The 24,653-nt window shown below is 45.2% G+C and overlaps 2 protein-coding genes across 4 annotated transcripts; both read right to left on the bottom strand.

Annotated features, from left to right (window-relative positions):
* Window positions 1-2,883: 2,883 nt before the first annotated feature.
* GHSR (growth hormone secretagogue receptor) lies at window positions 2,884-8,998 on the bottom strand. Of its 3 annotated transcripts, none has more exons than XM_033069299.1 (2): window positions 8,197-8,979; window positions 2,884-4,894 (listed from the first exon to the last, which is right to left on the bottom strand). In XM_033069299.1, exons 1-2 carry the CDS (start codon window positions 8,948-8,950, stop codon window positions 4,527-4,529), a joined length of 1,122 nt encoding a protein of 373 aa, XP_032925190.1. In that variant the 5' UTR covers window positions 8,951-8,979; the 3' UTR covers window positions 2,884-4,526. The 3 variants fall into 3 exon arrangements, with proteins under 3 accessions (XP_032925190.1, XP_032925192.1, XP_032925193.1); XM_033069301.2 differs by having other exon boundaries at window positions 4,644-5,042; window positions 8,197-8,998; XM_033069302.2 differs by having other exon boundaries at window positions 4,644-4,994; window positions 8,197-8,998.
* Window positions 8,999-13,312: 4,314 nt separating this feature from the next.
* Window positions 13,313-22,974, bottom strand: TNFSF10 (TNF superfamily member 10). Its single transcript, XM_033068547.2, has 5 exons — window positions 22,725-22,974; window positions 19,102-19,254; window positions 17,609-17,651; window positions 16,792-16,908; window positions 13,313-16,100 (listed from the first exon to the last, which is right to left on the bottom strand). The coding sequence occupies exons 1-5, from the start codon at window positions 22,845-22,847 to the stop codon at window positions 15,658-15,660; spliced, it is 879 nt and encodes a 292-aa protein (XP_032924438.1). The 5' UTR covers window positions 22,848-22,974; the 3' UTR covers window positions 13,313-15,657.
* Window positions 22,975-24,653: the final 1,679 nt, after the last annotated feature.

The following is a 24,653-nucleotide window of genomic DNA, read 5'->3' as shown; positions in this document are numbered from 1 at the left end:
AGGTGCTGCTGCTGGCAGGGTGACTCAGCTGCCTGTGCCTGACTCCAAATGGTGTCAAACACTGCCAGGGGCCCTGGGCACCCAGCTCCTGCTGCTCATCCTGAGGATTTTCTGGGAAGCTCCTGTGTGTATGCAGGCCCAGGGCTGTGAAGGATTCCTGTGTGGATACAAACCCTGCTGCAGGTGTGGGGTCACCATGGACAGCAGGGCTGTGCAAACAGAGCACATGGTGTCTGCAGTGTCACCCACAGGCTGCTTCTTTCCCAAATAAAGCTTTCCATGGACTGCTGGGCTGAGCACTCTGGTAGCACAGCTCAGGAACTCAAAACTGACGGTGGGAGCTGCCAGACCCAGCCCAAACCCAGGAGTGACACCCAGAGCATGCAAGCAGAGCCACAGCCCTTCACCCTGGGACAGCAGGGTTTGAGCAAGGGGTTGGAATGACAAGAGGTTTGAATTAATTTTTGTAAAATAGGGCTGGGGCTTTTTATTGGGTGTTGTGAGGGTAAAATGTTGTGGTGCTTTCAGCCAGGGATGAGGAGGGTGGTTCAGGATGTGGGGAAGTAACAGCAGGGGAGATGAGTGAGATTTTTTTGTTCCAAATTTGAATTTACTTCTCAAGAGGTAATTTACCTCTTCAAGGCCACGGGATTTTTGCCAAAGGTACAAGCTCCATGGAAGCCCATCCAGAAATGTCCTCTGGGCTCAGAGCAGCATCACCCTAAAACCAGCAGATCCATGGCAGAGAGGGGGTTCTCCTGGGTGTTTAGGTATCTAAAAGACTGCTGATTTTAATAGAGGCTTGTGGAAATGTCATTTGATACAAACTTACATAACTGCTGAATATCTATCCATTCCAATTTTGACAGAAAGTGCTGGTTTTCCAGTGTATTTTATTTTTTTGCAAGAAATACAATAGGACATGATTTTCTGCCTGTGCATGTCTCCATCAAAGGCACTTTTGTAAAATGTATGAAGCTTTCTGATAAAGTCCTTTTGACATATTTCAATTTAACTCTTTGCCAAGAAAGAAAATGCAGCCAAATTGTTCTTGTTTATTTGTGAAGCTGTGATACAAAATGTAGAGGTAGAAAAGCTTTTAAAACTGTGAATGTTTAATAAATGAACTTTCAATTATTTTCTCTATGGGCTGCTCACATTGAAGTCAGTAAGAACACAGCAAAATTTTGACTCCTAAAGCTGTGAATGTTTAATAAATGAACTTCCAATAATTTTCTCTATGGGCTACTCACATTCAAGTCACTAAGAAGACAGCAAAATTTTGACTCCTAAAGCCTCTATGCTTTTTTTTTTTTTTCCAGTCAGAACTGGCAAGGTTTGTTCCCACAGGGAAGAGTTTCCAGAAATGGAAAGGTTCAACAGCCTGAAAAAACTCTTCCCTGCAGAGCTGCCCTGTCTGCCATGCCAAAGAACAGCCCAGTGCCTGCAAGGACTCTTGTCTTCCCCCCATGAAAAATGCATCTCAAATACCATGTCCAGACCCAAATCTGGATGGGAGGCACAGCTGTGCCCTTTCATGTAGGGAAGGCTTTGGGGAGAAGCTGCCAGGAACAGGAGGTGCTGCAGAAATGCCCTGGGAAGCAGAGGAGAAAGGCTTTGTCTGAGCTGGGAAGTGTTTGCCAGGCTGAGGATGAGGATGAGGAGCAGCTCTGGTGGGTGAGGCAGGCAGTGACTGTGCCAGCATCCCTGTGCCAGCATCCCTGTGCCAGCACAGGTTGTTTGCCACTGCCCTCTGCACCTGCAGCATCCACTCTGCCCCTGCTCACCCTGCCAGACACAAGGCAGGAGGAGCTTTGCCCCTTGCTGGCACCTGAGACAGATTGATGATCCCTACCTTGGACTGACTTCACTGTTCTTAGGTAAAAAACGCCCTTCAAATCTTGCTCACTCTTTTTTTTTCTCCCAGTGAAGTTATTTCTTGCAACTTGGGCAGGGACAGGTTGGATGAGGCCCAGGGTGGCACCCTGCCCATGGCAGAGGGTTGGGACTAGAGGGTCTTTAAGGTCCCTTTTATGTTCTGTGATTCTCTGAGTAACACTCAAGACAAGCAAAGCTGGATTCATCCATCAGTGCAGGTGGAGATGTGTGTATCTGTTTGGAGGAATCAGACAAAAGTTGATTTTATGATGCAAAAGTGAGGGATATCCAGGTTTTAGGTGGTTTTTTTTCCCTGCTTTCCATATAAAAGCAATTCATTAGGTACCAGTTTGAAGCAGCAGTTCCTATTCACCATCTGCACTCAGCATGTGCTGGTGTGACCCCACTGACTTTAGAGAATCCATAGAAAAGTTTTGGTACTGAGGGCAGCAGCACTAAAGGCTGTTGTAGCAACAGCTACAGTGTGTTAAATGTTGGTGTTCCCTGCTGGATATGAACTATTTTCCTGCTTGTGCAAGAGTCTGTGAAGGTGGCTACTTTTCTTTAATAATAATTTGTGTGTTTTGCTAGATTTGTCCAAGGATTTGTAAAATCAAGTCTATCTCCTCATTGGGAATGAAGGAAGAGGTTCTGTCCTCCCTCCCAAGGAGCAGCCAGACCCTTTCTTTCTGACTTCTATGACCTCAGATCAAATGTTTTCAATTTCATTCTATACACAATTTGTGGAAACTTTACAGTGTTGGTAGAGCTAAAATTTACATTTTCTCCTGATGAAATGTTTAGGCTAAATGAAATTATTAGTATGTTTGTAGTTTGTGTGCACAAATGTGGGGCTTCCATGTTGCATTACTCTGGTTAAACAAAATAACCTAATCAACTTAGTTATACAGATTTGGGGAACAAAATTAAAATATAAATATGAAAAAGAAAATCCAGTTGTGTGAATCATACTGGATCCTCCCCCACCACAGAGCCACAGGGTTATAAAGGGTCTCATCACTTTATTTCTTTTTCTGTTCACATTTAACAGCACAGACACAGCTGAGGTTCAGAACACCGATGTGACGCCGGGTGTTTTACAGACAGGTTGTTACTGAGCTCACATCTGCACCCTCTTTCCGTGGTTCCCAAATGTCTTGTTTCCCTGAGTTGCATGAATTCTGCCACCAGACCTGCTTGTCAGCCAGTGAGGGAGAGAACAGCTAGGTGGATGTGGGTGCAGGTGAAGCAGGAGGGATCCTGCAGTGCCTCAGTGTTTGCACACAAACCCTGCACTCCTGCAGTGGGGAGGGCACAGGTGCCACCAAGGAGCAGCAACCAGCCCCTGGCACCAGCAAAGGTGACAGAAATGACACTGGATTTACAGAAGAGGCCAATTTCTCTTGGGAGTTCAACCTGAGCAGCTGAAGGTGTAACAGGGGGACGTGGCCCGTTGGTGTGAGCGGGATGGAAGGCAGCAGAGTTCTGCTAACACACAATTCACCAGGGAGAATTAAAATTCACCAGGGAGAAAGGGCTGTGGACCAGGTGGGGATGAGCACTAGAACCAAGTGAACAGGAAGCTGCTCTCATGCATGCTCCAAAGCTCTGTGAGCTCTGTGGGGCACCAAACCCACGTTTTGGAGAGACAGTATAAGCCAATACTCATTAGCACAGAGGATGGGACGTTTTCTGGTTCGCCTTGAAATGGCACACTTGAGGTATAAAAATCTAATTTAAGGGGTTTATGAATCAAGTATGAGAATGTGTCTGTCTGTGTCCTTTTATGCAGATTTTTCTATTACCTTCTCAGGTCACGGTGGTTAAAAAATGCAAAATGTTCTCAATTCAACACTGCAGCAAACAAGCACAAATGCACACCAGGCTTTACAGGGGGATGTGGCACTGGGAGCAGACTTTAAACAGAAATATGGGGGGTTTACAGGCAGGATACCTGTCCTCAGCAAGCTTTGGGGTGCAGTGGAGCAGTTAGGGACAGGTAGCCACAGACTCGTTAACAAATACTGAAACAATTAAAAGCTTCCAAGTTCAAACACATCAAGTCATTCACAGTCAGACTGAACAGAGCAAGTAAAGATGATTTAGCTAGTAAAAAAAAAAACAAAAGGAGAGACTTTGGTGGGTGATTGCATTCCACATTTTTATAGCATCACTGCAGGCCTGAAGTCAGCATTGTCCTTGTCCCACTGATATATATTTTAAAAAAATATTTCAGTACAGTCACATTCTAAGCAACTTCTGTGAAGGCATTTTTTCTGTTTCCTTTCTACTTGGATGTGACATGAAGGTTATTTATTTTTAGCGTGTTTAAAAATGATCCATTTTATATCTCTTTTTTTTTTTTTAAGAAATAATTTTCCTCATTCAAAGAACAACGTGAGCTTACTTAAAAATTGGTTTTATGAAAAGTGTATCAAATTTCCTGTTTACTATTCCTAAAAGGCAATTCAGTATTCTCTCTCTAGGGTCTGGTTAGATGCTAGCAAAATTCTTAGCAAAACTAAAGCTAACTCTGGAAAAATTCAGCTCGAATTGGCGCTGCTGAAGTCGTTCAAACTCTCGAGTGAGGTGGGCCACGTTTGCCTGGTCAGGGTGGCACAGCCTAGGTCTGGGCTAAAGTTAAAAAATCAAACGGGCAAAAGCAGCACAAAAACAACACCTGGAGCGTTGCCGAATTCCGTGACCGCGTCTCTCCTCTCAGAGTCCCAAACTTTTGGGTGTTTTCCCCCAGATCTGTGCCTGCCTCTCAGCGATGACCCAAGCGCCGCTCTCCGCGCTGGCATTGCCGTTCCTCGCCCTCCTGCCCTGCCCTGGCGGCTCTCTGGGGATGCTGGGGTGTCATGTGGTGAGGCTGGGCTCTGTCCACCCGCGGGAGCTGCCCTGCTTGCTGCTGGACAGGCTCTTCTTGGGCAGGGCTCTGAGTCCGAAGAGGCGGCAGGCGGCCACGCGGTACTTCCTCGACATGATGTTGTAGAGGATGGGGTTGATGGCTGCACTAAGGTAGAAGAGGACAAAGGACACCAGGTTGCAGTACTGGCTGATCACTGCTATCTCCAGGGATCCAGCTTCGAAGGATTTGGAGAATAAGTACCGTCCTACGTGAAAAGGCAACCAGCAGAGTATGAACGCAAATACCACCACGACTAAAATAAAAACAGCAGGAGAAAGTGTGTTAAGTGTGAGTATTGACATACAGGTGATTAACATTGTTCTGCAGCTCTGTTCCTCTAACAAATTAATCAGAGTGTGAAAATGCCTCCCCTAAGCTTTCAGTTGTGTCTCAATACATTCTCTGAGAATATAAATTGGTGATACTTAATACACTTGGATCATATCTCAACAGGCTGCCTGAATATTGCCCAACTAATCTGATGTAGCAAACTTCTGACCTATAAAACTTATGTTTGCATCAACAGAGCGTTAAAGAATCCAAATGGTGACAAAATAAGTATAATCATCTACCATCTGCAGTGTTTAACAAAAGCAAATTATAAGTGATAGACTCAACACTGTGGTTTATAATGAAGAATGTAATCACTGGGAAGCAAAATTATTTAAGACAAAAAGCAAAATTGATAAAGGCAAAGGCCCCAAAATAAAACACAGAATGGGGACTTGTAGAGCACATATGCCAAGAGAAGGAGAGTGGTGCACCCCTCCAGTTTGACCGTTTTTTGGAACATGAGTTACTCCCAAGAAGAGTAAAACTAAATGTATAATATATAACTGCATAATTATAGTTATACAGTATTTCTGTAATATTGTGTTACTACAGGGGTTGCATTTACATGTAAATATCATGTCTGTATAATAATGGGAATGTGTGTGTCTCTGAACAGTAGCCCATTGGAATTTTCATCTGAGAGAAAGGGAAACTGTTTCTGTTCATTTCCTGTGTGCCTTTGACCTTTATGATTTTTCATATTGCTCTGAGTGTATCTATTAATATACCACAGAGAGAAAAAACAGAAAACTTGAGCAAGGGTTTCTGACAGTCTTAAGCAATTTTTACAGTTAACCTGTTCATGAAATCACAGAATTGTTTGGGCTGGAAAGGAACTCAGAGAAAATCTTTTTCCAAGCCCCCTGCTATAAGCAGGGACACCTTACACGAGACCAGGTTGTTCAAAGTCCAGTCCAACCTGGCCCTGGTGGGCAGGTTGTGTTAGCAACCTGCTTGTGTTAGCAACCCTTACATCCTCATATCATGGCTCAGAAATAATAAAATTCAAATTGCTGAGAATAATCGTTAGAAGCATCTTTCCCCAAAAATTCTGCACCAGCATTCCCAAGTTTAAAAGGATGCTTATGCAGGACTGTGGTGGAGTGGAAAGCACCAGAGCTTGAGCTTCAGAATAGGTTTTCCAGCTCTGCATCTTCTTGGGCCAACCACTTCCAGTTTTCCCTCACTATCTTCACTCCAAAATTCAGATGATTCCCTAGCTCACATGGGGATTTGAATCCATGTAATGAATATTACCATGATGGCCATTATGAATGAACAGAGTTTAAAGCACAGTCTGTTATGACTAGAATTTTAAGCACGTGTAGGCAAGCAATATCCCCAGTCAGGCTTTTGACAGTTTGATCTTCATGCATGCAGGATCCCATGGATTTCAACAGGAATGGGGTGTGATAGCTCCTTTGCAAGTTAGGCTGTGCATTTTAGGTGCTTAATTTCAGACCCAGAAGCATAACCTGTCTTTACAGTTAAAAGAACTGCTGATGCTAATCCCATTTACTTGATGTTCCATGACTTGATAAAGCCTCAGAAAGTGCCTTCTAAATTTTAAGCAGGACATTAACACCAGTGAGAGTTCACTGCATTGAGCATCTGCTGCCACTGAGCCCTCACTAACTTATTTCCATCTTTCTATCAGGCTTCAGACTGTTATCATTTAGGGAATATTGGCTCTCTGTCAGAGTACAGTCTTGCCACTGCCTGGCTGTTCTCAGACCTGGTAAAAGGAAGAAAAAAACAAAAGTGCCTGAAATATTGCAATGCTTGTTTGCAATACTTCAGGGCAGGAATAAATTTTATTTCAAATTCTTTACAGTTAAGTATGTGAAAATATAAAGATGGTAGTAATATATGTAATTTACTTATAGTCAGTGGAACTTCATAATCCTCTAGAAGTGTAAACAATTAATTACTTCCAAGGTCACGCTTACCAGACTGAAGTAATTCTATTGATCATAAAATGTAGCTGAAAGCGCATAAAGAATGCTGTGGGTTTTATTATTCTTCCTGCTGCTACATAGTAATAAATTGGAGGATGAACAAAAAGATCAGGTAGGCTCCTATTTGATAATTAAGGTACTTAGCACTCACTGCTATCTCTCGTCTGCCTCATTAGCCCACCACTTCAGCCCTGCTGAAAGGAGCCTGTGAAAGCTTCTTCCTGCAGAGCATCTCGTCCCCCCAAAATCCACGGGATGACTTGCACTGCAGAGGACTCCTGGCTTGGATAAAAGTGTGCAGAAGCAGCAGCAGGATTCTGCAGTTTTCAGACACTAAACTGCAGGACAACTTTTTAGGTTTATGTATCAAACTGCTACTACATGCACTGACTTAGTGCATTAAAACTTGTGTTTCCATGTGCCAAGCACAAGTGTTTAAAGCATTCAGCAGTGTCAATATACAAAGTTAGGAATGAGTGTCTGTTGTCCTGATCCTGTTTTCTTATGGTCTGTGTTATTTTACAGCATCACAGACCTCAAAGGAGACACAGTGCTCCACGTTCAGCATACCCTGGGGTTTTGCTAATATGAAAATGCAGATTAATTTTCATGAGCTTACACGACCATAGTAGGAAATAACCCCAATTTGCTAAAAACTTGATACTCTTTTCCTATGAATCTTAAGTGCAGATCATGTTCTGCCTGGATGGCTCTAGTCTGCAGCTCAACTTCATGGATTGAGAAGGGTTTAGTTTTGTTTAAAAATCAAATAAACTGTTCTCTGTAAATAACATTGGTATCCACAACCAAAGAGCAAAAATGCTCAAAAATCTCCAGGGCACAAGCTAATTATAACTGTAGTATTTGTCCTTGTCAGGGATTGTTATTAATGTTTCTTTAACTGTTTGGGAGTCCCCAGTTCAAACCAGTTAGAAATAAATCTAACTGGGAGGAGGAGAGTTATTCTACAGCTAGCCTGAGGTTTACCCTTTGTATGAAACATTTTCTTTCCTTTGGAAGGAGCTATAGTAAACTATCAGAGAGCTCCCCATCTTTTTCCCTCTCACACACACACCAGCACACACATCCTTTTGGAAAAACAAAGAGGACTCGTACCTAACATTTTCACAGTTTGCTTGTTGTTCTTATCCCTGATGGCAGTGTTTGGACCGATGTTCTTTCTCTTCCTCCTCCAGAGCTTCCTCCCGATGAGGCTGTACAGCACGGTCAGGCAAAACACGGGCAGGAAAAAGAAGATGCTGGAGGTCCAGACCATGATGGTGAGCAGCCCCGAGCGGATGGCGTACTCGGTGGCTCGGCACTCGTTGGTGCTCAGGGGGTTCGTGCCGTTCTCGTGCTCGACCCCCACCAGGATGAAGATGGGGCCAGCGCTGATGAAGGAGATGGCCCAGAGGAAGAGGATGACCAGCTTGACCTTCCCCTTGGTGATGATGACTTTAGCTCGCAGGGGGAAGCAGATGGCCACGTACCGCTCCACGCTGAGCGCCGTGATGTTGAGGATGGTGGAGTAGGTGCAGCTCTCGCTGATGAACTGGAAGAGCTTGCACAGGAGATCCCCGAAGTTCCAGGGCCGGTACTGCCAGAGGCGGAAGAGGTCCAGGGGCATGCAGAGGAAGATGAGCAGGTCAGAGAAGGCCATGCTGGACAGGTAGAAGTTGGTGGTGGTCCTCATGTCCCGGAACCGCGACACCACCAGCATGGTCATGAGGTTGCCGATGATCCCGATGACGAAGAGCAGGACGCAGGCGACGGTGATGCCGGTGAGCACGGGCACGGGGAACAGGTGCAGCGGGGGCTCGGCTCCCGTCCGGTTCTCCGCTCCGCGGCCGCCCGCGCTCCCCTCCCGCATCCTGGCGCCGCGGGCTGAGCATCCCCGCCCGGCGCGGCGGCCCCGGCCCCGCGCGATCCCCGCCGCTCTCCCGGGCAGGTGCGGGGCCGGGGGCGGGCAGGGACGGGCAGGGACGGGCAGGGACAGGCGGCCCCGCTCCGCCTCTCCGCCGCTCCCCCCGGCCCGGGGCGGGCGGGCGCTGCCGCGTCACAGGAGACGTGGGCACGGAGCGGCCCCGCCGCGACCCCCGCGCCCGCTGCCCGAGCCTCCAAACTTTCCTCTCGATCTCCTGGCTCTGCACGGCTCAGCCCGTCCGCCCCCGGTCCTGCCCCGCCGCCCGCCCCAGCGGTGCCGCCTGCCCGTGCTCCCGTTCTCCCGTTCTCCCGTTCTCTCGTTCCCCGGTGCCGTGCCCTGGTGCGGTGCCGCCTGTCTGTGCTGTCCCCGGTGCTGTCCCCAGGTGCTGCTTGTCCGTGCACCTGTTCCCCGGTGCCGCCTGTCGGAGCTCTCGGTTCTGTCCCTACCCCCGGAGCAGGGCTCCGTTCCCGGTCGGAGCTCTCGGTTCTGTCCGTGCCCCCGGAGCCGGGCTCCGTTCCCGGTCGGAGCTCTCAGCTCTGTCCGTGCCCCGGAGCAGGGCTCGGTTCCTTGTCAGAGCTCTCGGTTCTGGTTCTGTCCGTGCCCCGGAGCAGGGCTCCGTTCCCGGTCGGAGCTCTCGGTTCTGCCCGTGCCCCCGGAGCAGGGCTCGGTTCCCGGTCGGAGCTCTCGGTTCTGGTTCTGTCCGTGCCCCGGAGCAGGGCTCGGTTCCTTGTCAGAGCTCTTGGTTCTGGTTCTGTCCGTGCCCCCGGAGCAGGGCTCGGTTCCCGGTTCTGTCTCGGGTTCTGCTCTCGGTTCTGTCCCGCAGATCGCTGCCTCCTCTCTCCTCTCTTTGCTCTGCCCTTGGATCTTGGCAGGAGCCCGGCCAGGCTCCAGTTCAGCGAAGCTGCAGCAGTCACCCGCTTCTACATGATTTACCTGCAATTAAATTTCGATTCAGCGTGTTACTGCCGTCCTCTGCTCTGCCCTTTGCAGGCACAGACAGAGCCGTGCCTCCCCAGCTGCAGGTTCTGTTGTACTAAAGGATAATATTGTACCCGAGAAATAAGATGTGAGCAGAACAAGGTGAGATCAGAGGTGATAAAGTAACGTCCCACACGTCTGTACAGGGTGTATCTCTCCACCTTTCCTTGTCCCCACAGATTGTAAGGGTTTGTGTGCTCCTGCACAGTCCTTTTTCACTCCTGTCTGTCTAGTGGGGCTGCATCTCTTGTGTCCCATCTCACAGGGGCAACCAGTGCTCTGAATCCACCTTAACCATGGAATGGTGGAATGGTTTGGGTAGGAAGGGATCTTAAAGCTCATCCCATTCCGACCCCTGGCCATGGGACACCTTCCAAGGCCAGGCTGCCCCAGCTGAGCAGGGAGGCAGGTTCCTGCTGTTCCCTGGGTGCACTCCAGCACATTCCCATTTCACAGCTGCAGGGCTTTGCTGAGGGGCAGATAGAGCACAAGGGTGGTGTGACACAATGCTGAGTTGCTCTGCCTGTGCCTCTGAATGTGCCCGTGAACTGTAATTTGTGCCTCTGTAATCATGCAAGCATTAGCCTTTTTGCCTTGTCCATATCCTAATTTGGATGATGTATTTTTGCAGTTTCACTGGAATCAGTATTCTCATTCCTGCTCGTGAACTGTGAGACAGTTTTGCAGCAAGTTACTCAACAGTTGCTAAATTTTATGAGGGATGGCTGCACATTATTGCAGTTGAAAAGGAAGAAGAGCCTAATGTACTTCTCACTTTGTCTACCTAGTTGCCTGCATAGCTGTGTTATATGTCTCTGAATAAAAATCATGGGCTTTGTGCCACTAAGATACGGTTATTTCATATCAGAATTGTGTCCCCAACCTAATACACATGACATTGCTTTATATTATGGAGATGGCAACTGCTTCTGTGGTTAGGCTGCCAAATAGTTTGCATTATTAAAAGGAATTAGCTCACTCCTTTTTTTTAATTTCTTTTCCCTAATACATTCTCAGACCAGTGGTGTTGGCTGCAGGACATTGATATTTACCATAGAAAATGGCCCAAATCTGTAAATGTGACTTTCTACGTAGAGAGGATCCTTCATGAAATTCTTTCAGATTTTGCTGAACTGTGTCTTGTCAAAAATGACCATTTCTCTTTCCCCAGGGAGAGAAAAGCATTGGGTTTTTTGGTTGTGTTTTGGTTTTTGTTTGTTGTCACCCTCCTTGGAAAATAATTTATTCTTTTCTAGAATAATACCTGAATTGTGGTGTATATACCAAAATCAAGTACCCCACAGTGAGTGAGCACCAGACCTGTACATTCCAGACAACCTGAGCTTGCAATGCAATGATTTGACCCTGAATTCTTTGGGAGTTTCATGTGTTATGAGCAAATTGATCAGAACTGGCAGTTGTACTTCAAATCCAGCAATTGATCTCCTTCTTAGAAGGATATCACAAGTCAAGGGCTCCTCTGGCTGCCTGGGGCTGGGTCAGGGCCAGAAAAAAATGTCAGTTAAGAGAGAAGAAAAGCAGCTTTAGTTTTCTTTTTTATTTCTTTGGCAATTGCAGGCCAAATTTGGATGGAATGTAAAGATTTGTCATCCCACAAAAGCTGCATTCCTGCTTCAGCTTTGCACATGCTAAAGGACAGTGGTGCAGAGAATGGCGACAGGACAGGTAAGAACTGTGAGAGAAGATGGCTTTAGGCTCCCAAAAAAGTTTTCTACTAGCCCTCAGCTGCAAGAACATTAGTTTCATGTTGGCAACAAGACAAGAGTGAAGTCATTTGTCTTACTGCAGTGAGAGAAAGGGGCTGAAGTACTTTTTATTCTATTTATCCACTGGATGTATGAGCAAACCAGATATTAAAAAGATAATTTAGAAAACACATTATACTGGGCATTTACCTTTCATGGAAGTCTTAAATTATTTCTGTTTCTCTTCAGTAGCTTCAAAACTGCATTGAGCACTGGAGATGAGGTAGAAGAGTTTCTATTTGTGGAGTTTTGAGATCTCACTCCTTTGTTCCATTCTTTCAATTTTCTTCTCATCCAGTAAAGTTCTAATTCTTGTTTATATCAGTGTTTGTTGTCATGGAAATATCTGAAGGCTTTGAATCTACAATCATTATGTGTTTATTGTGGAGAGAAGAAGAAACCGGAAAAGAGACTCCAAGGTAGAGATTCATTTTTAAATGATGCTCCTCCAAAACTCAGAGAAAAGCAAATTCATTTTTTATTATATCCAGGGACAGAAGGTGTTTTGACTGTTGTTATAAATGTGCTTTACAGCAGGAGGTAGCACCTGGTGTATGCTTTCAAAGGTTATGGTTTAGCAGCTCTCATCACTGAGGAGTGCTGATGGAATAGCAGTAATCCAGCTTAATAAAGTAAAACACAGAATGAGCTCAAATTACTTTACAGTTGTTTGTGTGGCAGCAATATCTGCAAGCAGGCTTCAAAACACTGCTAGTTTATTAATCAGCAAAGCTGTGCTCTGCAGTCACTAATTCAGAGGTTTAGACTCATTTTGGCCGTGCTTCAGCTCACTGTGTCACTGGGTCACACCTGGGCATCCTGTCCCTCTTCCTCAGACTCACCCCCCAGCTCCAGAGAGATCCCTCGGTTCCACCCCTGCCATGGGCAGGGACACCTTCCACTATCCCAGCTGCCCCTCCAGCCTGGCCTTGGACACTTCCAGGGATCCAGGGGCAGCCACAGCTTCTCTGGGCAACCTGTGCCAGCCCTGCCCACCCTCACAGGGAATAACTCCTTCCCAATATCCCATGTAACCCAGCCCTCTGGCAGTGTGAGTCCATTCCCCTTCACCCTGCCATTCTGTGCCCTGGTGAAAAGTTCCTTTCCAGCTCTCTTGGAGCCTCTTTAAGTCCTGGAAGATGCTATAAGGTCTCCCACAGCCTTCTCTTCTCCAGGCTGAACAAACCTTCTGCTGTAGTTTGGTAATGGGTAAGGATCAGATGTTTTGCTACTAAATAAGAATGCTCAGTGCTTAAATAATTGCTAAAGCCCAGGAACATGAGAGGTACCTCAAGAGAAATGCTCTCTGGTCACAAGATCATTTTCAGTGATTTCTTCAGCCTACTGCCTCCAGATGCTGTTCACCAAGTGGCATCTGGAAGCCAGTTATGTGGAATTACACAATATGGCATTGCTCAATGGTTTGCATTTTGTCCTTTGCATTGGAACCATTTCTGACACTTAGTGGACTATACCTGATACCAATCAATGTCAGGGAAATTATTTAAGACAGAGTTGTTATGGAAGCCATAGGATGACACCAATAATCACTGTGAGACTAAAGGACTGTTTAGTAAAAACATTTTATATAAAAAGCTTGTAGAAAAATTTACAATATTCACACGTTAATGCAACCTATCAAAATTTGCTACATATGTCATTCAGCATAAAGCGAGATGAGAAGTGTGAGTCAGGACACACCACAAACAGAAATTTCCATATTTTTCCATTCTTCTTCAAAGGTGTCCTGTCTGATATCCCTTGACAATCTTCCCCCAAGATAACATCTGGCAAACATGCCTTTAGATCACTCAGAGAATTATTATTTGGTGTGATTCCTGTTGCAATATGCTCTGCATGCAGAGACCAAACCTGATAGCAGGGGTCAGTTCTGGGCTGAAATCATCAAGCCCAGTCCATCTGCAAGGAGACCCTACAAAAGTCATTTCTCCAAGGTAACAGACATACAGGTATATAGGGAATGGCTCTCTTCTCCAGCTTTTCTGGCAGGGAGAAAATTTCTGAATGAAATACTGAAATCAGGAAGGAAAACTGTAGAAATGTTTTCTGTTCTCTGTCAAAACAGATGATTTGAGAAGGAGGCAATCCACAGTGTTCCAGTAAATGGTGAAGAATTTCACATATTTGATTGCCACTGAAAACAGCGTGTGTGACACTGTTAAACAGTAGGCAGAAGTTAAAACTCCTTATTTTCAGCTTACACTGGTGGGTTTTTTTGCCCTAACCTGCCAAAAGAAAGATGCTCCTGAAATTCTTGTCTTGCTGCTCCAACACAGGTACTTAAGTGAGCCAAGGTACTGCTTGTCTGAATAGCCAGATAAACAGGGGCTGGTGTCTGCAAACCCCCTGCTGTTGGCTGGGCAGGAGGATGAACAATTCCTATTTACTGGTGAGGCCCATGTGCAGGGGCTGCTGTGATTTAATTACCACAGCATGCAGGTGAAGGGGAGGGTTCCCACGGCAACCCCAGTGTATTCAAAAAATAGACTTTAAAAAAAGCCAGACTTTATCCTGCCATCACTCTGTTGATGTAAAGTAACATTTGCAGAAGTGTCTTCCTTTCCCTCTTTTTTTTTTTTTTTACCTTTCCCACTGTTTCCTCTGAATCTGGGCAAAATGCACACATGGTGCAATTTGCTATTCCTCCACTGACAATGCTACAGATGTGCTGATTTACACAAACTGACTTTTGCTACGCACTGAGCCCATAAACTTTCAAATCCTTTTAATACAAAATAGTCATTTTCACAGAGTTAAAAAATATATTGTTCATTTTTAAAAAAATGTATTTTACAAAAAAAAATTGTGAAAAATTTCTGATTCCTAAAAATAAAATCAAATATTTACAGCATTACCTAAATAAGCAGCATTTTTGTAAGTACACATAGTTGTGCCTCTTTTCCTTAAAATGTTAGTCACTGGGGTGTGTTATTCTACATTACATCCTCCCAAACACAGACCAGTACAAATAAACATGGAAGAATCTTGTCATGCCTAACTTGCTGCAAATTTCTCACGAAATTCAGTATTTACAGCAACCCACCTCTTTTTTCTGGATCCAGTTCTTGCTGTCAGCAAGTCTAACAGCAACTGCATTACTGAACTTATTGGGAGCCTGGTGAGATGTCTGCAGCACAGTAATTAAGTAAATAGGCACTGTTACAAAATGTTGATCAAAACACAGATTGATTTCAAAAGCACTTCAGTGCCATTCCAGCAGCTGTTCTTATGCACAATATCCCACATAAGACAAATGTGTTTACTCAAGACATGATCCTGGAGAATGCTTAAGCACATACTTAATTTCAAGCATGTGGATACCCTGATGTAGTCAGACTGTTTGTGTGCTTAAAATTAATTAGGTGCTTAAGTGCTTTGTTAGACGAGATGAAGATGTGCAGCTTCTGCAAAACTCCTGTTCAAAAAACTTCTGGAGAAATTCCACAGACACTTGGGCACAGTATGTACAAAGCTTCCTGACAGATTTAAGAAAGGGTCCTAATGGAAACCACAAAATTTGATATCCAGTCTCAGCCTTGAGTTACCAGACCTGGAGCATCCGCCATCCCTCGTGCCACAGCTGAGCCAGCCTGGAGCATCTGTGCCGCTGGTGAGTGCTCTCCTGCCCGGGGTTCTGGCCAAAGGTGTCACCTGGGGGCTGTGAATCCATCACACATTCCCAGCCTGGCTGCCTGTGCCTGCACAGAGCATTGCCAACCACAGCCAGCTGCTGCTGCTCTTCTGCTGCTGGGACAGAGCGTGGTGAGTAAGGGCAGTCTGCTCCTGTTGGTATCAATACAGCTTTTGCTTGTTATCCCCTATTTTATAGGAATTCAAGCTGTCCCTGACTAGAAAAACTGGGCTGTTTGGGATCATGATTTCCATGTTCTAACTGACCATAAAAGCTCCAAAAAAACTTGCTTCTTTGTCCATGTCAACTATGTCACTGTTGCTGACAGAGACAAAAATCCTGTCCCCTCTCTGCAGCTGGAACACACCGCCTTGATAGATGGAATAAAGTCCATATTCCGCCTTTTTAGACCAGCAGCTTGTCCGTGCACTTTTCATGAGCAGGATGGGCTCAGGGTAATCAGTCTGTTTGTAAACATACTGGACAAGCTGTTTGGGGTTCCTGATTTGTCCCAACAAGTCTGAGTCCTCGTTCTCACGGAAGCGGAAGTAAATTTGTGAGTAGATGTAATAAAAGCCTGTCTGGGGTATCACTAACTCTCCATTTCTCAACTCCACGTTGTAAAGGAAGGAGTGGCCTTTTCTTGATGATTCCCAGTTGTTTATTTTGTGTCCATTTCCTCTTCTGGGCAAGGAATTTACTTGAAAAAGGAAAAAAAAAAAGAGAGAGATGTTAACTTAAAAAACAGGTAGTGAAGCCAAGTGTCTGCTAGCTGAAGAGCCTTGTTTTTAATAACAAATAAGGAAATAAAATCAGGAAACCTGCTCTTCCCAGCAGTTCATTAGATCCATTCTCAAAAATTTGATGGTCCATAAGTAACCTTTATGTGGGAATTAACATGAACTGCCTTTACTTTTATTTCCCAAATTAGGGGGGAAAAAATGACGTTTTTACTTAGTAATAAAGTTAAAATACCCATTAGTGTCTGATGCCCTCAGAAACTGCAGAAAGCTGAGCAAGCCCTTCATTAACATGGTCTGAATGTCAAGTCTCTCCTGTCTGTCTCACATTTCTAATAAGTCTGTCACCATAGCAGCTGGGACTTGCACAGCCAAGAGAAGGAAATGAAGGAAAATAGGAAAACTTAACACTAGGAAGGACATTTCAATATCTTTTTCCCCCTAATGAAGGTTCCAAAAGAAGAGTTGGGGAGGTACCCAGAGGAAATGGGCTTTCTCTCTGTTTGGTGAGAATTAGCAGAAAAAACCCAATGTGTGCGGCAAGACCATTTGTTTCCTACTCCTAACTCAACACAAGCAGCAAAGCTAGCAAAGGGAGAGTGACTGAATGAATTCTGTGGTCTCTAAGCATTGCTGAAGGTGTGTCCTTACTGCGTGGGGCCAGGGAGCTCCTCCTGCTGCTGCTGCCCGTCAGGTGCGCGGCGATCCTGCGGACGGGACCGCGCGGCTGCTGCCCCTCCGCGCGCGGCAGCGGCAGCGTGCTCCCCACTGCAAGGAAAAACACACCCACCTCAGAAGCCAGGACTCCAGAAAGCACATCTGTTCCACCTGACTTGACTTCAAGGAATAGGTATGTCACTTTTTAATTGAGTGAATCATAGGCTGATGGCTAATTATTGGTTAATAAGGCTCAAATTCCGCTTTCACTCTTGCTTGTGAATTTGTGCCACTCTGTTCTTTTTCTCCTTCCTCTGCCATCAAGTTATCAACAAAGAAAATAATCCATAGTACTCAATTTTATGGTTGAAAATTACCCATAGTACTCACTTTTATGGTTAAATATTCCTTATCTCCCCATGAATTTCCCCTTGGAGGTTGTAATGCTTTCACCCAATGTCTTTAGTGTGAGCTTCAGCAGAGCTATTCTTTAACTGATCTCTGCAGCTCTGTGCTGCATGTTCCAGGAGCTGGGGTAATGGCAGAGATTTTAAACATCCCCCATGACACATGGGACTGAACTCTAAAGGCTGAGTCCTCTGCATCCTCCTGGGTTACCTTTCTCTAACCACTTGACAGTAATTCTGGCTCCTGAAAATTTACCTTCTCGCAACAAGTAATCATTTTTTGATGACTTGATGCCAGTGCAAAATCTTAGTCAATTTTCTGCACTTTTAAAAAATCAAGTCATTATACATCAAGTGCCACTAGTGGCTCCTTTTTACCCCAGTTAATAAAATTATTACAATACCATTGATTGCAGGTATGTTTTCCTGGTAGCTTCTTGACATCATCTGCAAACAAACACAGTGAAAATGAATTAGCTTGTCAGCAGGGGCTGACAGGAAAAAGATACACCTTTTTTTACTCATGAATAAAGAGGATTCTGGATTTGATCAACAAGCAAATGGGGAAAAAAAGCACCTATTAGTTTGTTGTAATACAGAAATTCTATGTTTACATCTTTTAGGTAATGAAAGACAAGGGAAATAATTTTCAAGAGCTCAGGCACAAGTCTATTGAAAAATCTGAATCTCATGCTTCTGTCAAATAAGTGTCCAAGCATCAGCTTCCACTTGCAGAATACTTGGCAGTGTGAACTACAGGGTCTTAGATCTGAGGAATTACATTTTATTTATTTTTATACCTCTACCTAAGCTCTTAATCCAGCACATTTTACTTTGTGCATTCCCCTTCTTCATAACTGTTTGCTGAAACAAACCAGTTTAGTATTGGCAGTGGTGCAGCAGCAGCAAGTGTGATGATGATTTACTTGGGTGGCTAATAAGGCTTGTATTGCCAATTATTGATGGGTTTTGTCCTGCCACATTTCCATTGATCCATCTATCCTAATAGCAATACTAGTATTATCATAATTGTAACTTATTTCTAGCACCCAGGCTACAGGGAGCTAGTAGGTATATTAGGTGTGTAAACATCCACCAACTCAAACAATGCTTTAGTGCATTGAACAGTGCAGATGTTCAGGGAGTTCACTGGCAGAGCTTCCACCAAAGGAGCTGAGATCTCTGAACAGAAATAGAGAATCTGTTTTGTTCAAACAGAGAATCTGTTTTGGACTGCAAGATCTGTTTTTGCCAGGAAATTTCAGCCAGAAGAGAATTTCTATGGATGAGCTTGTTTATGTGCTGGAGGTGGGATTTTGAAAGCCATTCCAGAAGGTTTTAGCCTCTGTGATTTTCAGCCAGTCTGACTTTGTTCTCTGTAGCCAAAATGATATGTATTGTGTGTAAGTCACGCAGCAGGTGCTCTTTGGGAAGGCTCTGTGCCTGATGCTGTGTGCTCACTTGCTCTTTCCTCCACCAGTGCATCACACAGCTCATGACTGGACCACTCCTTAGGCACCTTTGTGCTCTCCCTGTGTTACATTTAATCTCATTTTCTCTCCCCAGTCTCCCTGCATTTCCAAAGAGGCAGTGGCAGCTCTGATAGCACCATGATCTGTATGGTCAAATAGAAAACCTTTACCCTGAGGTATTTCAGACAAGCCAACCTATCAGTGGAATTTGCTTAGTAAAAGCTGATAGTCTTTGCTTTATTATTTCCTGAAAGCAGTGAAACCACATTTATGGGCTGTTTTTTCTTTAGCTTCAATGCAAGCACTCTGCAGCTGGAGCTGTGGCCTGACACAATTGCATTGTGATAAAACAATCTGAGCCTCCTTTATTCTGCTATTAGGATTTCTTCAGCTGTAACATCACCAAGCACACTGTTCCCAAATACCTTTTTAATTAACTTTCCCAGGTGCCACTTTACTTGCCAGCAGGGATCAGCTTCTCTGTCTTGGCTTTCAATGAGATCCAAGTTTTGGATGGAATTCCCGATCTCCTCCCCGGTGAGACAAGCGATGCCACTCTTGGAGTACGAGTCCTGGAGCTGCAGCACAGGGAAAACCAGGATTTATCATCCATGTGTTGCAGCTGTGGTATGTCACTAGATTCACTAAGTTCTAAGAAACACACTTTTCTCTAAAGCATTTGCTAGTATGGTGCAAGTAGGGCTACATGAACAACAAGAGGATTTAATTCATCCTAATCTCACATATTTAAATATGAGGGCATACCTCACATGAGAAAATATGCTTGGATTATCTCCATGGACATAAATCTGGCATCCAGTATTCAACTTAATAGGCTTTGTGAAAATTCTACACCCAAATCCCTGATGCTGGAAATTCTTTAGATTCTCTAGTTCTGCATAAGAAACATTTATTTTGCACATGATTTTTTTAAAACCAATTATTGACGATGAAATCAAATACAACAACTTAAAAGTACTTTCTATGCTGTCTTTTCAGCCAATTGCATTTATAATCCAGACCTTTGCTGTTACATATATATGTACCAAATCCTCCCCATATCCAGTTTGAGATCTCTCCTAACAGCATTTGTCCTTACAGTCCAAACAACTGAAATTACACTTGGGTCCAAATAAATTTATAATGCTAGATGTTTTTAACATGAAAATATCAAATATCTGTATCCTCTAGTCATGGAGAAAACTTTTTTTTTTCTGCTGAGATTGAAGAAGTTGGCAGAACTCTATTTGGCTCCAAGTGACTCTGGGAGTGTTTTCCTAGAGGAAAGCTCTCTGTGGATGTGACTCCAGCTGGCGCTGTTGGTCAGTGTGGGAGCACAGAACCTGAGAGCAGCCCTTGTTTGCTTTGAACTGGGCTCCTGCTGCATCAGCTGCAGGCTGCTCAGGCTTGTGGAGCCAGCAAAGCACTACAGGAACTTGGAGGTAACAGCAAGAAACTTGCAAAGCATTCAGATGGAATCCTGGTAGTAGCATTGCAATTTCACTTTTTTGTTGTGGTAAAGAAGCTTTATTTGGTTTGCTAAACAGATGCATTTTTTTTCTACAAGTACCACTTTTTTAGCTGCCTTTGAGACTGGGTATTGAAAGCAACAAATGGATTTTCTCCTTCACACTCCATGCCTTTCCTGGCTGTTGGAAAACAAAGGCGTTTAGAGAGAGATTTCCTGCTACAGGGGGAGGAGATTTCACCTCCCTAAGTCCTACCTTTAGTTTGCAGCAGCAGATTCCACTGAGCTTCAGCTAGTACTGAAAATTATGTATTTTGTAGGCAGCAGAAGAAAAAAGGTGTTTGTGAGGGTTTCTGTGTCTTTGCCAAGGAGCACAGTGGTATTTTAAAACCAGGTTTCAAGAACTCACAGTGATTAATATTACGTGCTCACTGATGTAAAACCACGGGCTCTGACTGATTTAACTGTACAATGAGCTTCTATAAAAAAGTAGTTTGACGAGTTTAAGAAAAAAAGCCAAACTTAGGCAAGGTGAGAGTTTACTGTTCATTCTCCTGCAGACCTGGCACAGCTCAGCTCCCAGCTTTGCCCTCCCATCTGGGAGCAAAGCCCTGTGCCTCTGCCTCCACCTTACCTGCTCACTTTTCCCCAAAACAGGAGAGTAATCCTCAGGGAATGCAGCCTTGCAGCAGCACATTATGGAACTGAGGACTGGAATTTCTCTTGTAAGATTTACTCAAATGAGGTTTATCTGCAGCACTGAACCCTTGGAGGACACAATTCCTGCAGGAATCTTATCTTGTAGAGCCTCTCTCCTATGCTAGGAGTGGTCACTGGACTGTTTTTGAAGCAGAAGGAAGCCAGAGGTTGTTTTCCTTGCCCTGTATCCTGAAGCTTAAGGACTTTATTGTCTCAATACTTCCTCTTAAAGCAAAACAGTTAAACAAACGTCCTACTCCTAGTCCTAATCAGGTTACTACAGTAGTGGACAAACCCTGCTAGTTACTAGCATGCTTTTTGTAAAGATAGAAATACCAGCAGTCTGTCATTTGGTGAAAGTGTAGAAATGCAAGTATTATGAACAAAAAAAGGGAAGAAAAATAGGCAGACAAAAAATCATAGTTTATCTACAGAGATTTATTCCACGTGCACCATGTGGATGTGGGGTATGGCTGGGTCTAGATGAGGTTTTTCCTGTTTATTGTGCACCAGATGGCACTTGCAGGAATATGTGTTAAGGTACCCCCTCCAGAGCCAGCAAACTTTGTTTGCAGCCCAGCACAACTTCAGTTTGGACAGATTTACCCCTTCACAACAAATGCAGGCTTGTTATTCTTCAGAAACTGAGCTGTATTTTTGGCAAGTCCTTGGGATGTGGTTGTGTCCCAGGTGTGTTTGTTTGAATAGAGGGAAGGAAAAGATAAGTTAGTTACTAAGTAGTTAGATTGGCACGTTTGTTAGTAAGGGACTCTGAACCGTGTGCACAAGGATGCTTTTACATATTTCTCTTCATTAGCAATCGTGTAACCTGATTTCATAAAGTCAGCACATTTCTGTGACTCCCCCACTGGTCAGCCACAGCTATAAATTTATCAGGAAAATCTGTTTTATACATTTTTAAAGTATGAGCATTGGCTCCTATTGCAGAACACTGCACACCCTTTGCCTCACAGAGAACTCTGACATCTCAGAAGACTCCACCTATTAAATCTAACATGGAATGAATACATATATAGCATATAAATACATATATAGCATAATATGCATATCTATATTATTATTAATGATGTGATTAATTATGCATTACCCAGCACATATATTTACAATAGTAAATGACATTTATACAATACTTTCTGAAGTTGTAGATGTACAGAACTCTCACCTGCAGGCAGGTTTACCTGCGTGCCAGGAGTAGCAACATCCAGGCACAACTTAGAGCAGGACAGTCAATTTGGGGTAAGAGACCCATGGAAACCCTGAGTAACAAAGGTCCTTGAAAAGCAGGGCCACACACACGGGACTATCACTAAACTCAACTTTCTTGCAGTGTAAGCGATCTTTTGCAAGAAGAGGGAAGAGTTAAGCAGCAGCTGGCAGACCTCAAGGGAGGCTGCAAGAACAAAGCATCTAGACTATACAATGAGTATTTTACAAGTTATTCCGGGGAATTCAGGGTGCTCGCCGTCTGGTGCAGTTCCTTTAGGGCTGGTCATTAAAACCATGCATTGTCCTGCAGGAATCATCTACGAGGCGCTTGAGCTTTGCCAATGCTCGTTTGTGCAGCTGACAGCGCAAAAGCGACGCTCTAATGGGAAACACATTTATCTCCGCAGAACCGCTCAGCTTTGTTTCCTCCACACTCTGCACGGCCCCGGCCGTGTCCTCCTTCCCCCTCACACTCTGCACGGCCCCGGCCGTGCCCTCCTTCCCCCTCACCCCCGGCCGTGCTGCGGACAAAGGGAGCGCGGCTCTTTGTCCCGCTCAGGGATGCTGTGGCATCGCTCCCTGCCCACAGCCGGGCTGTCCCGGGGCAGATCTGGGTCCCCCCCGCCCGCACAGCCCCGCAGAGCCCGCACAGACCTGTCTGAGCTCGCTGGTGAAGTACAGGAAGGTCACGGCCACGCACATGGACTGCAGCAGCACAGCGACCAGCAGCACGGCCCCGCAGCACTGCGCGGGGCTGGGGCCGCCCGCCGCCAGCATCCTGGGGCTGCCCGGGGCTGCTCGGGGCTGCCTGGGTTTGCCCGGGGTTGCCCGGTGTTGCTTTGGGCTGCCCGGGGCTCCGGGGGCTCACGGCTGCGGTCCCGTGGCGAATGCGCCCCTGGCTCAGCTCGCCCCGCCGGGCAAGCAGCGGGCGGAGCGGGGCGGGCTGGGGCGGAGAGACCCTCCCTCCCTCTGTTCTGTCCCTCCCCTCTGCTCTGTTCTGTTCTGTTCTGCCCCTCCTCTCGCTGCCTTCCCGGGATTTCCTCCCACCTGCCTCTCCGAGGAGCGGGATGTTGAAAGATTTGCGGTCACCGCTCAGCGCTGCTTCAGCATCTCCGAGCAAACGGTCTGGGAGTTTGCCAGCAGAGAACGGTGGAAGCTGGTTTTTTTGTTTTTTTTTAAAGACATTAAGGCTCCGGTTATGTGCGCAGAGAGTCGGGGAGTTTCCCGAATTCAAGTTGTGTAATAGAAACTTAGAATCCCAGGTTGGTTTGGGTTGGGAGGGACCTTAAAGTTCAGCTCGTCCAACCCCAAACACGGCAGGGACACCTTCCACTGTCCCAGGCTGCTCCAAGCCCCATCCAACATGGCTTTGGGATGGAGTATCCACAGCTTCTCTGGGCAACCTGTGCCAATTTTTCACCACCCTAAGTGTAAAACTCTTTTCATTGTAAAAAACTTCTTTCTTATACCTAATGTGAATTAACGCTCCTTCGCTTTAAAACCTTTACCCCATGTTCTATTGAAACAGGCTCTGTCCCTGTATTTTTAATAAGCCCCTTTCAGATACTGAAAGGCTTCATTGAGGACTCCCTGGAGTCTTTTTTATTTGAACAAGCCCCATTTTCTCAGGCTTTCTTCACAGGAGAGGTGCTCAGCCCTCTGAGCATGATCTGACTCGCTCCAACATGTCCATGTCCTTCCTGAGCTGTCCTAAACGTGTCCTGTCCTCTGCAGCTTCTGCAGAGCTGGAACACCACAGAAAGGTGCTTGTGAGCAATAACCAGTGCCAGGAGCAAAATCCCAGTGCTACCAGTGCTTCTGCACCCTGGTCATGACACGATTATTGCCACAATTCATGGACATCAGGTACATTTTGAGCTTTATCTGTTGGTGCTTTGGGGTTTGGCTGGTTGGTTTTCAAATCTCTAAGGCTCCTTCTTGCAAACTTTTCTCCAAACTGTTCCGCCCAGATAGATGTTTTCCAAAGGCATGTCCACGCTTTAGGGTGTGCCCATGAACTTTCCCTGGGGTTCTGACACATTCACCTCACACAGACTGAGTTACAAGCAAATCCATGATTAACTGCTCATACTTTTGAATCAGCAGGTGGTGCCTCTGCTGACTGGACAGCCATGGAAAACTGGGGTTTGTAATCCAAGTGCAGACATTTGAGTCAGGTCACTTCCATGCTGTTGGCTGCAGGATGGGATGAAATTTTGACTCCTGCTCAACATCTGCAATCCAAATGCCAGGATGCAGGTGGGAATTCTCATAATTACATGGGAAAATTAAAATCAAGATCTCTTAACCTCCCCTGACTATTGAGGTAATCTTTAGAAGGCGTAACTGCATTGCATTCATCCATTTAAGGAAAAATAGTTGTTTTTTCTTCATCATAATGTAGCAAAATAATCCCCCAATCCCTGTTCAACGTGGCAGCAGACAGTTTATTGAGTCTGGCTCTTTGAGACATTCAATCTGTGTGCCAAAGCAGTTCAGATCTGTGTAATTCCAACACAAATGTCAGATGGAGAAGATAACTTCTCAAAAGTGAGCTCATGGTCCCCTCCTACGCCTTCTCAG

Source organism: Catharus ustulatus, chromosome 10 (genome assembly GCF_009819885.2).
Source record: "Catharus ustulatus isolate bCatUst1 chromosome 10, bCatUst1.pri.v2, whole genome shotgun sequence".
NCBI classification, from domain to species: Eukaryota; Metazoa; Chordata; class Aves; order Passeriformes; family Turdidae; genus Catharus; species Catharus ustulatus.
This window is presented reverse-complemented; position numbering and strand designations above follow the sequence as displayed.

Excerpts from the sequence above, each read along its gene's own strand:
- GHSR (XM_033069299.1), bottom strand. The coding sequence starts at position 8,950 with ATGCGGGAGGGGAGCGCGGGCGGCCGCGGAGCGGAGAACCGGACGGGA. Across the intron at positions 4,895-8,196 it reads GCAAACTGTGAAAATGTTAG|TGCAGCCATCAACCCCATCC; the intron begins GTACGAGTCCTC and ends CTTCTACCTTAG.
- TNFSF10 (XM_033068547.2), bottom strand. The coding sequence starts at position 22,847 with ATGCTGGCGGCGGGCGGCCCCAGCCCCGCGCAGTGCTGCGGGGCCGTG. Across the intron at positions 19,255-22,724 it reads TCACCAGCGAGCTCAGACAG|CTCCAGGACTCGTACTCCAA; the intron begins GTCTGTGCGGGC and ends CCTGTGCTGCAG. Across the intron at positions 17,652-19,101 it reads TGGGAAAGTTAATTAAAAAG|ATGATGTCAAGAAGCTACCA; the intron begins GTATTTGGGAAC and ends GTTTGTTTGCAG.